The following is a 13306-nucleotide window of genomic DNA, read 5'->3' as shown; positions in this document are numbered from 1 at the left end:
ATGGACAGAGGAACCTGGTAGGCTGCAGTCCATGGGGTCACACAGAGTCGGACACGACTGAAACGACTTAGCAGCAAGTTGCCCTACTTACAGATCTTAGTTCCCCCATCAGGAATTGAACGCGAGCCCTCAGCAGGGAAAGCACAGAGCTCTAATCACTGGACCTCCAGGGAATTCCCACTGTGCAACTGTTAAAAAGGCCAAAACTGACCTTCGTTGAGACACAGTAATGTAATACGCAGAAGCATTATAGTCTGTGTACATCTTTGAAAAATTGAAACTGGGGGAAACTTGTCCAGATATCTCTAAAGGAAACCCTAGATACAGCAGTGGCCCCTGGAAAAGGAATCAGGGATCTAGGGATCAGTGCGGGGAGGAAGCCTCATGTTCCTTTGTATTAGTTCAGTTCAGTCGCTCAGTCGTGTCTGACTCTCTGTGACCCTATGGGCTGCAGCACACCAGGCTTCCCTGTCCATCACCAATCCCGGAGCTTGCTCAAACTCAAGTCCATCGAGTCGGTGATGCCATCCAACCGTCTCATCCTCTGTTGTCCCCTTCTTTTTGTAAAGTTTGCGTTTTAAAACTCATATGCATGTGTTGCCTTTAAAAATAATTAAAATTCGTCTTGAAAAATCTAAGAGGCTGGTGTTAGAAGCCCTTGAAACTCTGATCCCCACCTCAGGCAGTTCTGCTCATAATCTCCCACTCCCGCCCACCTTGGAGGTGGCTTTAAGGGCCTTTACTGGGAAAGGATCCACCTAGAGGGAGAATTGGACCCCATCTCTCGCGCCAAAGGAGGAGGTGAGGTTGAGGAGAGGAATGAGTCTTAAGAGTTTTGTTCCGCTACCGACCACCAGGGGTCGCCCCAGTCTTCAGACCTAGTTGCTGGCTGAGGGCCCAGACCTTGTGAGGCTGGAAGGATGGGTCTGAGACGCGCTCCCCCTCAACCCACCCTCCGCCTCTGCCCCCTGCCCTCCCCTCCAACTCTGGCGTAAATCCAGAAATGAGCAGGAAACAGCTTCTCCTTCTGGAGTCAGCTAGGTCTTGACACTGGCCTCGCCTTGTCTGCGGCCCCAGGGATTTAAGACCCTTCACTGTGCAGCTGTGGGGTCCAGGGCTGATCTACACAAAGGGTTGGACTCAGCGCTGTATCCGAAACCTAAAATATTATCGTTATTATTCACTTATTCTGCCAACTTCACCTTGGTCATAACTGTCAGATCACTGAAAATCAGCTCCAGGGAAACGGAGAGCCATGGGATGTGTGTGAGCAGAAAGGGACCCATCAAATCTGGTGTCTGGGAGAAAAGAGGGAGGTGGGAGGCTGGAAGCTGTGGATCCCCTGGGGAGGCCAAAGGACAGGGAGTGGATGAGGACTGGGGGCAGCTGGGAGAGAACAGACCCCAATCCCAGACCAGGACTAAGAATCCCCCAGCTGCCCTGCCTCCCAGACCTCATATCCCTCCCACTCCACAGGGCCGGTGCCCTACCGCCTGCCCTTGCTCCGTTCTGTTTCCCTGTCTCCACCTGTCTAATTACCACTCAAAGTCTCCATCTCTCTGTCTCTGAGTCTTTTCTCTGTGTCTCCACCTTGTCCCGTCTCTCAGGTCCCTGTCCTGGCCTCCCTGTTAATGGTGACCCTGGGATCCCTCTCTGGCTGCAGCAACAGGAGTCAGTGGGGCGGGGTGAGGGCCGGGGGCGAGGATGAAAAGGGAAAACCTGGGTGGAGGGCACTGGGGGACAGCAGCAACTTGATCTTGTAACAACAGTCCCAGTTGTTCAACCAGAAGGCCCAAAGAGGACAGGCTCTTCCCCTCCAAAGGGCTCTCTTTGCCTCCTCTGTCAACACCCAAAGTCGCAAACTTCATTTCCTTTGCAGTTAAACAAAACCCGAAGACGTTGGCAAAAATGTGGAGGGTTTTCTGAACTTTGCTGAAATTTTTCTTCACCAGAATTATCACTTCCTCCTGAACCTTCCTGAAGCTCCATGAGAGTTTTTAAAAAACCTTGTGTCTCCTTGAGAACATCAGTGTTCAGTCTTCAGAGTGACATGGAATTGACTTCCTCATGACAGTTTTCCCATCTCTGACCAAACAATCAAATGAAACCAAATGGATTGTTTTTGATTTAGAAAAAAAAAATTTTTAATTGGTGTTGGGTTTTATGATGACCCCTCAAGGGAATTCAGAGAGATTCGTACACAAAATTTCCTGTGACTATGACAAATGGTTTTCAGGAAAAAACCAAATTCTCCCATCATTTGATGTATTTGACCTCATGTGAATTCAAGGACCAGTTACTCACCTCCCCCCTCTGGAATTTTCTGGTCAGGAATGCAGGCAGAAAGTGTTCAAAAGAGTCTGTTTTTAGAAATTTTAGACACTGCTGGCAAGGGTGTCAATGGAAACAACCTTTTTGGAGGACAAATTGATAACAGCTGTCAAAATATAAGATGTTATTGCTTCAGCACCCAGCAATTTCACTTGTGGAGATTTGACTTCAAATCTTATTCTGTTCATTGAAACAAAAAAATTTAGAAATATTCTAAGTTCCCCTTGATAATTATCATGATAGTAAAATATATGTGCTGAAAACCTAAACAGTGGTCAAAGGAATCCTCAGTCTCAAAAGTCATAATGTTGAGCAAAAAGAAGTTTCATCATTACCGTTTCCATTAAAAAAAAAAATCCAACTTAAAAAAAAAAGTTATTGTAGGAAAAAAAAAACTTACTGAAAAAGAAACATTACAAATCTAAGTTGTGAGACCAAATTGCCAGAAAGAGTGTTATTTTTGAGCTTGACCCAAAAGACATTTGTGTGTAGATTTCAAACTTTTGTTCTTAGACTGTGACAATTGCTCAAAATTGTAGCACATCGGTACTGTCAGTTCTAGAGTGGCTTTTCAGTTTTCTGGGAGTTTATGGTTGCTTATCTTTTTCTCTTGACAACAGATACAGTATTCATACATGCTTACGTGCAACATCTTCCACATAAGATGAAGAATAGCCAGGATCTTAAGTTCACACCAAGACTGTAACATCTCCGGGCACTGTCGCCATGCCTGAGCTCTCAACTGGACCCTTGTCACTCAGGCTCTCCCCCTGTCATGCCCCCTTGCCCCCGGTGATCCCATAGGACCAGGGCAACAGCACCTGGAGCAGTGCCCACCATTGCATCTCAGTTCCTCAGCCCAACATCAGAGGCTACCCATGATCCAGCCCCACCTTTGAAAAACACAGCTGTTTATTAAGGCTGACTGTGTGCCAGGCACTGAGACCAGTGTTTCACTGCTGACTGTCAGGAGAAAGCTGAGGCTCGCAGGGGGAGAAGTCACTTGTCCCAGGTCACGCAGCAGTAGGTGGCACAGCCGGAACGTAACTCCGGAGGCCTACAGCAAGACCATGGAGTCCCTGTGCCCGCATGGCCCTCGTTAATGAAGAGGGGCGATCTCCTCCTCCCACCAGCTCCAGGGGATTCTGGGTGGGCCTGTCCAACCTAGAGAAAGAGCTGGTTGGGCATCACTTGCAGCCCCCAACTCTCTTCCCTCCCAGTAGTGGCTGAGGAGGGTCCGGAATCAGGAATCAATGGGTAGCTGCAAAGGCCAGGGTCAGACAGGGGTTTCCTGCCCACCACTGGGACTTCTTCCTTCCCCACCCAACTCCTGCCTCCTTGATGAACATCACCCTGGAGGATCCCTCCCCCTCAACAGCTCTGCCACCCTGTTCCCCTGGCTGATAGCGGGATGTTTCCCCATGCCACCACTCTTGCCCTGCTATGCCCCCACACAGGCAGCGGAGAGCAACTGCGTTATCGTTGCCCGCCCATGTTCCAGCCCCCTTTCTATCTCCTTGCCTCATTCCCTTTGGCTCCTGCCCCTCCCTGCTATCAGCCTTGACCCCATGGGGCTAGGGTCTGTGTCCCACTCTGTTTTCCCAAGACTGAAGACTTCTCAACGCTCCTCTTGGGGAAGGGTTCTGGTGTCACCTACAGAGGAGGCTTACCTAGAGTGCCTGTTTGGTGGGGCGGGAGTGGGCAGGAGGGCATACCCAGAATCCTTTGCTCCTTGGTCCCTGAATCCCTTCCCACAGTGAAGTTTGACCCCCACTATCTTGTGCTTCCCATTCACCATCTCACAGAGCTCGAAAATGAGGTTTCAAACAGAAAGTGGTAGTGGTAATAGCAACTGGCAAATCTTTTCTCCCAGCCCCCTCCCCCACCCTGGGGCCTGGCACCATGCAGAAGGGAAAACTGAGACTCCGACGTGAGAAGCCCATCATGGGCACGCACACTGGCCCCAAGTTCACTGCTGCTTGCACTTACTAAGTGCCTACATGAGCCAGGCATGTAGGATGGCGGGATGACAGCCTGGGGAGCCCCCGCCACCGCCGTCCACGGATCAGCCCTCGGTGATGTGCGCCAATTACTGAGTGCTGTGTATGCCTGGCCCCTGGCAACGCGCTCTGCACAATTTAGCTCCTGTAACAGCACTGTCCCTTGAGGTGGGCATACATCTGTAGCCAGCCCTCTCCAAGGAGAGTTAAGGCCAGCTCTGTGAATGACCAGAGGGAGACCCGACGCCCACCCCCCAAAACAGTCCTTTCTCCTCCCTGCATGTCTGTGTCTTCCACACAAGGGGGATGTTGAAAAGACGTCATACACAGCTGAGAACAGCTCTGGGTACAGAGCAAGGGCAGAAGGGGAAACTGAGGCTCAGTAAGACCAAGGATGCCTGGCCACTCCAGCCTGTGCCCCACCCGTAGTTAATCAGAGAGGCCAGACGTGCCTTGGTGCCCTCCCCCCTTCCCTTCACAGCCCGGGGTGGGAGTGTTGTGATAACCCACAGCCCCCGTTTCCTCCTGGCCAGGAAGGAGCCAGGCAGAGGAAGTATTAAGAGGAGTAATATAAACACTTCCCCCTCCCCCCCGCCGTGGCGAGGTCTAGAAGGGGCAGCGGCCACCACCCTGAGCAGGCCAGCCAGCCGAGCAGCGCTAGTACACGGGGCAGACGCTGGGAGGAGATGGGCTTGGCAATGGAGCACGGGAGCCCCTACTCACGGGCCGGGAGCAGCTCCAGGGGCTGCTGGTACTATCTGCGCTACTTTTTCCTCTTCGTCTCGCTCATCCAATTCCTCATCATCCTTGGCCTCGTCCTCTTCATGGTCTACGGCAACGTGCACGTGAGTACCGAGTCCAACCTGCAGGCCACCGAGCGCCGGGCCGACGGCCTGTACGGCCAGGTGGTGGGGCTCACGGCTTCCCAGGCCAACCTGACCAAGGAGCTCAACCTCACTGCCCGCGCCAAGGAGGCGATCAACCAGATGATGCTCAGCGCCCGCCGAGACTTGGACCGAATCAACGCCAGCTTCCGCCAGTGCCAGGCCGATCGGGTAAGACCGCAGGCTAGACGCTCACCCTGGGGACCCCGGGCTGGTCACCTCACCTCTCTGAGCTTCGCTTTCCTCATCCGTGAAGACGGGGACATTTTGGAGGACAAGCCCATGTAGAGAAGTGATGCGTATTTTGTTCCTGTATCTCATGCAATATTTGGGACTTTGCTGCTGTTGTTCTGTCACTAAGTCGTGTCTGACTGCAACCCCATAGACTGCAGCACACCAGGCTCCTCTGTCCTTCACTATCTCCTGGAGTTTCCTCAAACTCATGTCCCTTCAGTCGGCGACGTTATCTAACCATCTCATCCTCTGCGGCCCCCTTCTCCTTTTCCCGTCAATCTTTCCCAGTGAGTTTGACAGGAGCTGAGGGTGTGAAATGGGTGACAGTCTCCACAAGACCCAGGGGTAACTGTTTCTGCTCACCTGCCTTTCCCTTCACCAGGGGATCGTCCCAACCCAGGGATCAAATCCAAGACTCCCTCATAGGGGTCTTTTCCAATGAGTTGGCTCTTGGCATCAGGTGGCCAAAGTACTGGAGGAGCTTCAGCATCAACCTTTCCCATGAATACTCAGAGCTGATTTCCTTTAGGATTGACTGGTTTGATCTTTTTGCAGAGTATTTGGGACATACTTAGACTGAAAAAAAATGATTTGTGGTCTGTCTGGAATTCAAGTTGAACTGGGCATCCGGTCTGTTACCAGACATAGATGCTAAATACATACTTAATATGTATACGGCACCCAGAAGGTGCCAGCACACACTAGCTGCAAATAAGAGCTGACTTAATAAACCACACAGAGAGTTGAGTTCTTCATAATTAGTATGAATGGCCCAGGTCTGCCTGAGGCTGGATGTCTCCTTTGGAAATGTTATTTTGTCACTGAAGGCCGGGAGGTAGGGAGAAGCTTTAAAACCCTTTTGCAGAGGGGAAATGGCCACCTGATGTGAAGAACTGACTCACTGGAAAAGACCCTGATGCTGGGAAAGATTGAAGGCAGGAGGAGAAGGGGACGACAGAGGATGAGATGGTGGGATGGCATCACCCACTCAGTGGACATGAGTTTGATTAAGCTCGGGGAGGTGGTGATGGACAGGGAGGCCTGACGTGCTGCAGTCTATGGGGTTGCAAAGAGTCTGAGCGACTGGACTGAACTGAACTGAAGAGAGGAAGTGGTTTTTGGGAGGCAGGGGAGCAGAAACGGCACTTCCCTTGTGGCTCAGCCGGTAAAGAATCTGCCTGCAATGAGGGAGACTTGGGTTCGATCCCTGGGTTGGGACCATCCCCTGGTGAAGGGAAAGGCAGGTGAGCAGAAACAGTTACCCCTGGGTCTTGTGGAGACTGTCACCCATTTCACACCCTCAGCTCCTGTCAAACTCACTCAACAAGATCCCCTGGGGTCTCTCTCACACGCAGCTCCTCTGGGGAGGTCCAGCTGGGTATAAGGACGCCTCCTCAGGCTTTGGCTGGAACGGGGTGAGAGCTGGGGTGAGCAGGGGAAGGGACATTTGGTGGGGGGTGAGGGAACAGCCTCGCTTTCCCCCACAGGAGGTCTCTGGGCTGTATGGGGCAGGGGACAGCCCCAAATGGGAAGAAAACGTCTTTTCTGGGACTTCAAACTACCCAGTCCCTGCCCCTGGGCAGGAAGGATGTGCGTGCCCCACCCCCATGAAACTGCCCAGTCAAGGCGGTGTCTCCCCCCTCTCATGCCCCAGGGCAGGGAAGGTCCCCCTCAGACCCCCAGAATGGGGTGAGTCCCCCCTCAGAACCCTTCATGAGGCTAGGCCCTCCTCAGACCTCAGGGCAGGACCATGTACCCGCCCAAGAGCCCCCCAGGCCAGGGCAGCCCCCTCCATCTTCTTCGTTCCAGGGGAATTGGCTCGTTTGGATCTTTCAGGACACAGATGGCCTTCCGGTCCAGGAACTGTTAGGGATCGCAGGATCGTAAAGTTTTATAGTTTTGTTTTTTTCTTTTTCTGCTTTCCTTTTTTGTTCTGTTTTGGTCCCACTGCACAGGGATCTTGGGGCTTCCCAGGTGGCTCAGTGGTGAAGAATCCACCCGCAATGCAAGAAATGCAGGTTTGATCCCCGGGTGGAGGAGATCCCCTGGAGGAGGGCATGGCAACCCACTTCGGTATTCTTGTCTGGAGAATCCCATGGACAGAGGAGCCTGGGCGGCTACAGTCCACAGGGTCACAGAGTCGGACCCGACTGAGCACGAGCCCAGGGGTCCTAGTTCCCTAACCAGGGACTGAATCTGTACCCCTTGCAGTGGAAGTGTGGCGTCTTAGCCTCTGGGCCACCAGGGAAGTTCCTTTTTTTTGTTGGTTTATTTTTTTATCATAAAGTTATAGACTTACACATCTTTGAATCCCAGATGCCCCCATCGTAGAATATTAGAAATCTAAGAATCTGGATCTTTACAACTTTGAAATTTGAAAATCATAGCTTTTTTCCCCTTTAAATTGACAAATTCTTCTGGCCTGGAACCCCTCAGGATTTTCTCCAAGGATCCCCAGAAAGTCAGGGCTAATGCTGGGGAAGAGCCTCCACCCTCGCCACAGCAGCCCCATGTGTCTGATGGTAGCGGGTCTTAGCCACTGGACAACCAGAGAAGTTCCCAGAATTTTCTGTATTTGGAATTTGTAATAATATTTTTTAAAAATCTTATTTTATTGAAGTACAGTTCATTTACATGTTGTGTTAATATCTATTGTACAGCAAAGTGATTCAGTTACACATATGTATATAGTAACATATTCTTTTTCCTATTTTTTTCCATTGTAGTTTATTATAGGATATTAAATATAGCTCCCAGTGCCATACAGTATGTGATAATCTTTTTGATGGTCAAATTATTCTGAAATAGGTCACTAGGTATCCTGCATTCTGGCTCCTGTGTCTTTAAGCGCTTCCCAGCTTTATGTCCTAACAAATATTCTAGAAAATGCTTCAGATTGTTTATACTTGTTTACTAATCGGTGAGTTCTTTTCCTCTTAGTTCAGGGCAGCTGCTAGAAAGTGAGGGAGGGACTCCTGACTTGCTTCAGAAAGATGTACCTCAACACTCCCTAACAAGAGAAGGCGCTTTTTTTGTATTTTCAGACTGTGTTTGCCATTGTTTTTTAGTCACTAAGTCGAGCCTGACTCTTTGCAACCCCATGGACTGTAGCCCGCCAGACCCCTCTGTCCATGAGGTTTCCCAGGCAAGATACTGGAGTGGGTTGTCATTTCCTTCTCCATCAGATTGCATTATTTCTAAGTACATGTTTTTCTTCTCATCATCTTGGCATCTGGGAACCTGTACAGAAACAGAACTTTTGTATTTTGGGGAGCCACTTCCTTCAGCTGGAAGAAAACCTCTTTCTTACTTCATCTTTGGATCCAACTTACACCCTTAGATCTTCCCTTTCTGTAGTTAAAGCTTTTGAAAACAGCACTTCCAGAGCCCTTTTTTCTTTTTTAAATTAATTAATTCATTTGGCTGCGTGGAGTCTTAGCTGTGGCACACGGCATCTTCTGTCTTCATTGTGGCCTGCATGATCTTTAGCTGTGGCATGTGGGATCTAGTTGCCTGACCAGGGAACAAGCCTTGGCCCCCTGCACTGGGAGGGGGGAATCTTAGCCACTGGCCCACGAGGGCAGTACCCCCAGAGCTACTTTTGTTCTCCCCCATCCCCAGGTCATTAGCACAGGGTCAGCTTCCGAAAGGAGGAAGGACAAAAAGCGAGAGAAAAGCAAACCTTCTTCACCCCTCTCCTACCTTTTCTTGTTATATTTCTACAGAGGCTTCTGTTTCAAAGTTTGAAAGGCATGCCCTTTGTTTATAAAGAAAAGTTATTTATAAAACGTTGTAAACTTAAAATGTAATGCACAAGCCATACAGTTGACCCATTTAAAGTGTACAGAACCAAAAAAAATGTAGATGAAAGAAAAAAATGTACATAACAATGATTTTTAGTACACTCACGGAGTTGGGTAACCATCTGTACAGTTTGATTTAGAACATTTCATTACCCCCAAAAGAAAGTGTATCAGCAGTCACTTCCCTCCCCCGCCCCCAGCAGCTGCAAATCTGCTTTCTGTTTCTATGGATTTACTTATTCCGGATATTTCATTCAAATAGAGTCGGGCACTATGTAACCTTTTGTGTCCGACTTCTCACACTCAGCGTGATGTTTTCAACGTTCATCCATGTTACCACGTGTGTCAGCGTTTTGTTCCTTTTTTGTGGCAGAATAACATTCCACTGGGTGGCTGGGTCACGTTTTATCCATTCATCTGTTGATGAAACACTTGGGTTCTTTCTACCTTACGGATACTGTGTCTACTGCTGCTGTGAATATTTGTGTACAAGTTTCTGTCTGAACATAGACTTCCATTGCTCTCAGGTGTATATACCTAGACCTAGAATTGTTGGGTCACCCCACTCCAGTACTTTTGCCTGGAAAATCCCATGGACAGAGGAGCCTGGTGGGCTGCAGTCCATGGGGTCGCTAAGAGTCAGACACGACTGAGCGACTTCCCTTTCACTTTTCACTTTCATCATTGGAGAAGGAAATGGCAACCCACTCCAGTGTTCTTGCCTGGAGAATCCCAGGGACGGGGGAGCCTGGTGGGCTGCCGTCTATGGGGTTGCACAGAGTTGGACACGACTGAAGCGACTTAGCAGCAGCAGCAGCAGTGTAATTCTATGGAAAATAGATGGGGAAACAATGGAAACAGTGACAGACTTTATTTTCTTGGGCTCCAGAATCACTGCAGATGGTGACTGCAGCCATGAAGTTAAAAGACGCTTGTTTTTTGGAGAAAAATCTGTGACAAACCTAGAGTAAGTATTAAAAGGCAGAGATATTACTTTGCCAACAAAGATCTGTATAGTCAAAGCTATGGTTTTTCCAGTAGTCATGTATGGATGTGAGCATTGGACCATAACGAAGGCTGAGCACTGAAGAACTGATGATTTTGAACTGTGGTGTTGGAGAAGACTCTTGAGAGTCCCTTGGACTGCAAGGAGAGCCAACCAGTCCATCCTAAAGGAAATCAACCCTGATTATTCGTTAGATGAACTGGTGCTGAAGCTGAAGCCTCAATACTTTGACCACCTGATGCAAAGAGCCAATTCATTGGAAAAGACCCTGATGCTGAGAAAGGCTGAAGGCAGGAGGAGAAGGGAACAATAGAGGACAAGATGGTCGGATGGCATCACTGACTCAATGGACATGAGTTTGAGCAAACTCCGGGAGATGGTGAAGGACAGGAAAGCCTGGCATGCTACAGTCCATGGGGTTGCAAAAAGTGAGACAGAACTAAGTGTCTGAACAACAGCAGTGTAATTCTATGTTTAGCTTTTTGGAAAACTGCCAGACTCTTTTCCACTGTGGCTCCATTATTTGTACAGTTCCACCAATACTGACTGAGAATTCTGTTTCTCCACATCCACACTAACACTTGTCCCTTCTTTTTTGTTTTATTTATGGCCACTCTATATCATTCTGAGGTGATATCTTATCATGGTTTTTATTTGCATTTCCTGCTGTCTAAAGATGATGAATATTTGTTGATGTGTTGGTTGACATTTTGTTTATGTCTTCTCCTGAACAATGTCTATTCAGATGCTTGGTCTGTTTTGCAATTGGTTTGCTCTTTATTATTAATTTCTAAACAGTTTGCTTTTATATATTCTGGTTACTAGTCTCATCATCAGACACATGATTTGCAAGTATTTTTCCCATCTATGAGTTTTTTCCCCCTTTCTTGATGTTGTCCCCTGAGGCACGAAAGTTTTTAATCTTGGTGAAGTCCTATTTAGCTGTTTTGTCTTTGGCTGTTTGTGCTTTTAGTATCATACCTAAGAAAACATGCTGGGACTTCCCTCGTGGTCCAGTGGCTAAGACTCCAAGCTCCCAGTGCAGGGGGCCTGGGTTCAATCCCTAGTAGGGGAACTAGATCCCACATGCTGCTACTGAAAAAACCCACATGATCCCACATGATGCAACTAAGACCCGGCACAGCCAAATGAATAAATATTTTTTAAAAAGAAAAGGAAAGAAAGCACTGCCAAATTCAAACTCGTGCAGAGTTAACACCTAAGTTTTCTTCTATGGAATTTTTTGGTTTATGCCCTTACATTTAGGTCTTCGACGTGTTTTGAGCTAATTTTTGTATATGGTGTGAGTTAGGGTCCAGATTTATTTCTTAGTATGTGACCGTCCAGTTGTGCCGGCACCATTTATTGAAAAGAATCATCTTTCCCATGAAATAATCTTGTCTCCTGTATTAGTTTGCTAGGACCATCCTAATGAAGAACCACAAATCAGGTGGCTTAAATAACAGAAATTTATTTTCACAAAGCGGAGGATCAAGATGTAGGCAGAATTGTTTCCTTCTAGGACTTCCCATTCTGTCAGATCTCTCCACCATGACCCGCCCATCTTGGGTTGCCCCACGGGCATGGCTTAGTTTCATTGAGTTAGACAAGGCTGTGGTCCTAGTGTGATTGGATTGACTAGTTTTCTGTGAGTATGTTTTCAGTGTGTCTGCCCTCTGATGCCCTCTTGGAACACCTACCGTCTTACTTGGGTTTCTCCTGCCTTGGGCGTGGGGTATCTCTTCACGGCTGCTCCAGCAAAGCGCAGCCATTGCTCCCTACCTTGGACGAGGGGTATCTCCTCACCGCCGCCCCTCCTGACCTTCAACGTGGGATAGCTCCTCCAGGCCCTTCTGCGCCCGCGCAGCCACGGCTTCCTGGACGTGGGGTTGGTCCTCCCGGCCACCACCCAATTGCACTCATCTCACATGCTAGTAAAGTAATGCTCAAAATTCTCCAAGCCAGGCTTCAGCAATATGTGAACCGTGAACTTCCTGATGTTCAAGCTAGTTTTAGAGAAGGCAGAGGAACCAGAGATCATGGAAACATGAACATCCGCTGGATCATGGAAAAAGCAAGAGAGTTCCAGAAAAACATCTATTTCTGCTTTATTGACTATGTCAAAGCCTTTGACTGTGTGGATCACAATAAACTGTGGGAAATTCTGAAAGAGATGGGAATACCAGAGCACCTGACCTGCCTCTTGAGAAATTGTATGCAGGTCAGGAAGCAACGGTTAGAACTGGCCATGGAACAACAGACTGGTTCCAAATAGGAAAAGGAGTTCGTCAAGGCTGTATATTGTCACCCTGTTTATTTAACTTATATGCAGAGTACATCATGAGAAACGCTGGACTGGAAGAAACACAAGCTGGAATCAAGATTGCCGGGAGAAATATCAATAACCTCAGATATGCAGATGACACCACCCTTATGGCAGAAAGTGAAGAGGAACTCAAAAGCCTCTTAATGAAAGTGAAAGTGGAGAGTGAAAAAGTTGGCTTAAAGCTCAACATTCAGAAAACGATGATCATGGCATCTGGTCCCATCACTTCATGGGAAATAGATGGGGAAACAGTGGAAACAGTGTCAGACTTTATTTTTCTGGGCTCCAAGATCACTACAGATGGTGACTGCAGCCATGAGATTAAAAGATGCTTACTCCTTGGAAGGAAAGTTTTGACCAACCTAGATAGCATATTCAAAAGCAGAGACATTACTTTGCCAACAAAGGTTCGTCTAGTCAAGGCTATGGTTTTTCCTGTGGTCATGTATGGATGTGAGAGTTGGACTGTGAAGAAGGCTGAGCACTCAAGAATTGATGCCTTTGAACTGTGGTGTTGGAGAAAACTCTTGAGAGTCCCTTGGACTGCAAGGAGATCCAACCAGTCCATTCTGAAGGAGATCAGCCCTGGGATTTCTTTGGAAGGAATGATGCTAAAGTTGAAACTCCAGTACTTTGGCCACCTCATGCGAAGAGTTGACTCATTGGAAAAGACTCTGATGCTGGGGGGAATTGGGGGCAGGAGGAGAAGGGGCCGACAGAGG

At 48.4% G+C, this 13306-nt stretch overlaps 1 protein-coding gene across 1 annotated transcript in view; it reads left to right on the top strand.

The window, feature by feature from the left end:
• The first annotated feature begins 4895 nt into the window (after positions 1-4895).
• Positions 4896-13306, top strand: part of PLVAP (plasmalemma vesicle associated protein) — a 19428-nt gene continuing 11017 nt past the window's right edge. The window contains exon 1 of the mRNA XM_010845627.1: positions 4896-5386. Coding sequence (XP_010843929.1) covers positions 5018-5386 — 369 coding nt within the window. The 5' untranslated portion in view covers positions 4896-5017. The remainder of the gene's footprint in view (positions 5387-13306) is intronic.

The sequence above is a fragment of the Bison bison genome, unplaced genomic scaffold (genome assembly GCF_000754665.1).
Source record: "Bison bison bison isolate TAMUID 2011002044 unplaced genomic scaffold, Bison_UMD1.0 scf7180017864221, whole genome shotgun sequence".
Taxonomy (NCBI): Eukaryota; Metazoa; Chordata; class Mammalia; order Artiodactyla; family Bovidae; genus Bison; species Bison bison.
Note: the sequence above shows the minus strand (reverse complement) of the source record. Positions and strands in the feature narration are given on the sequence as shown.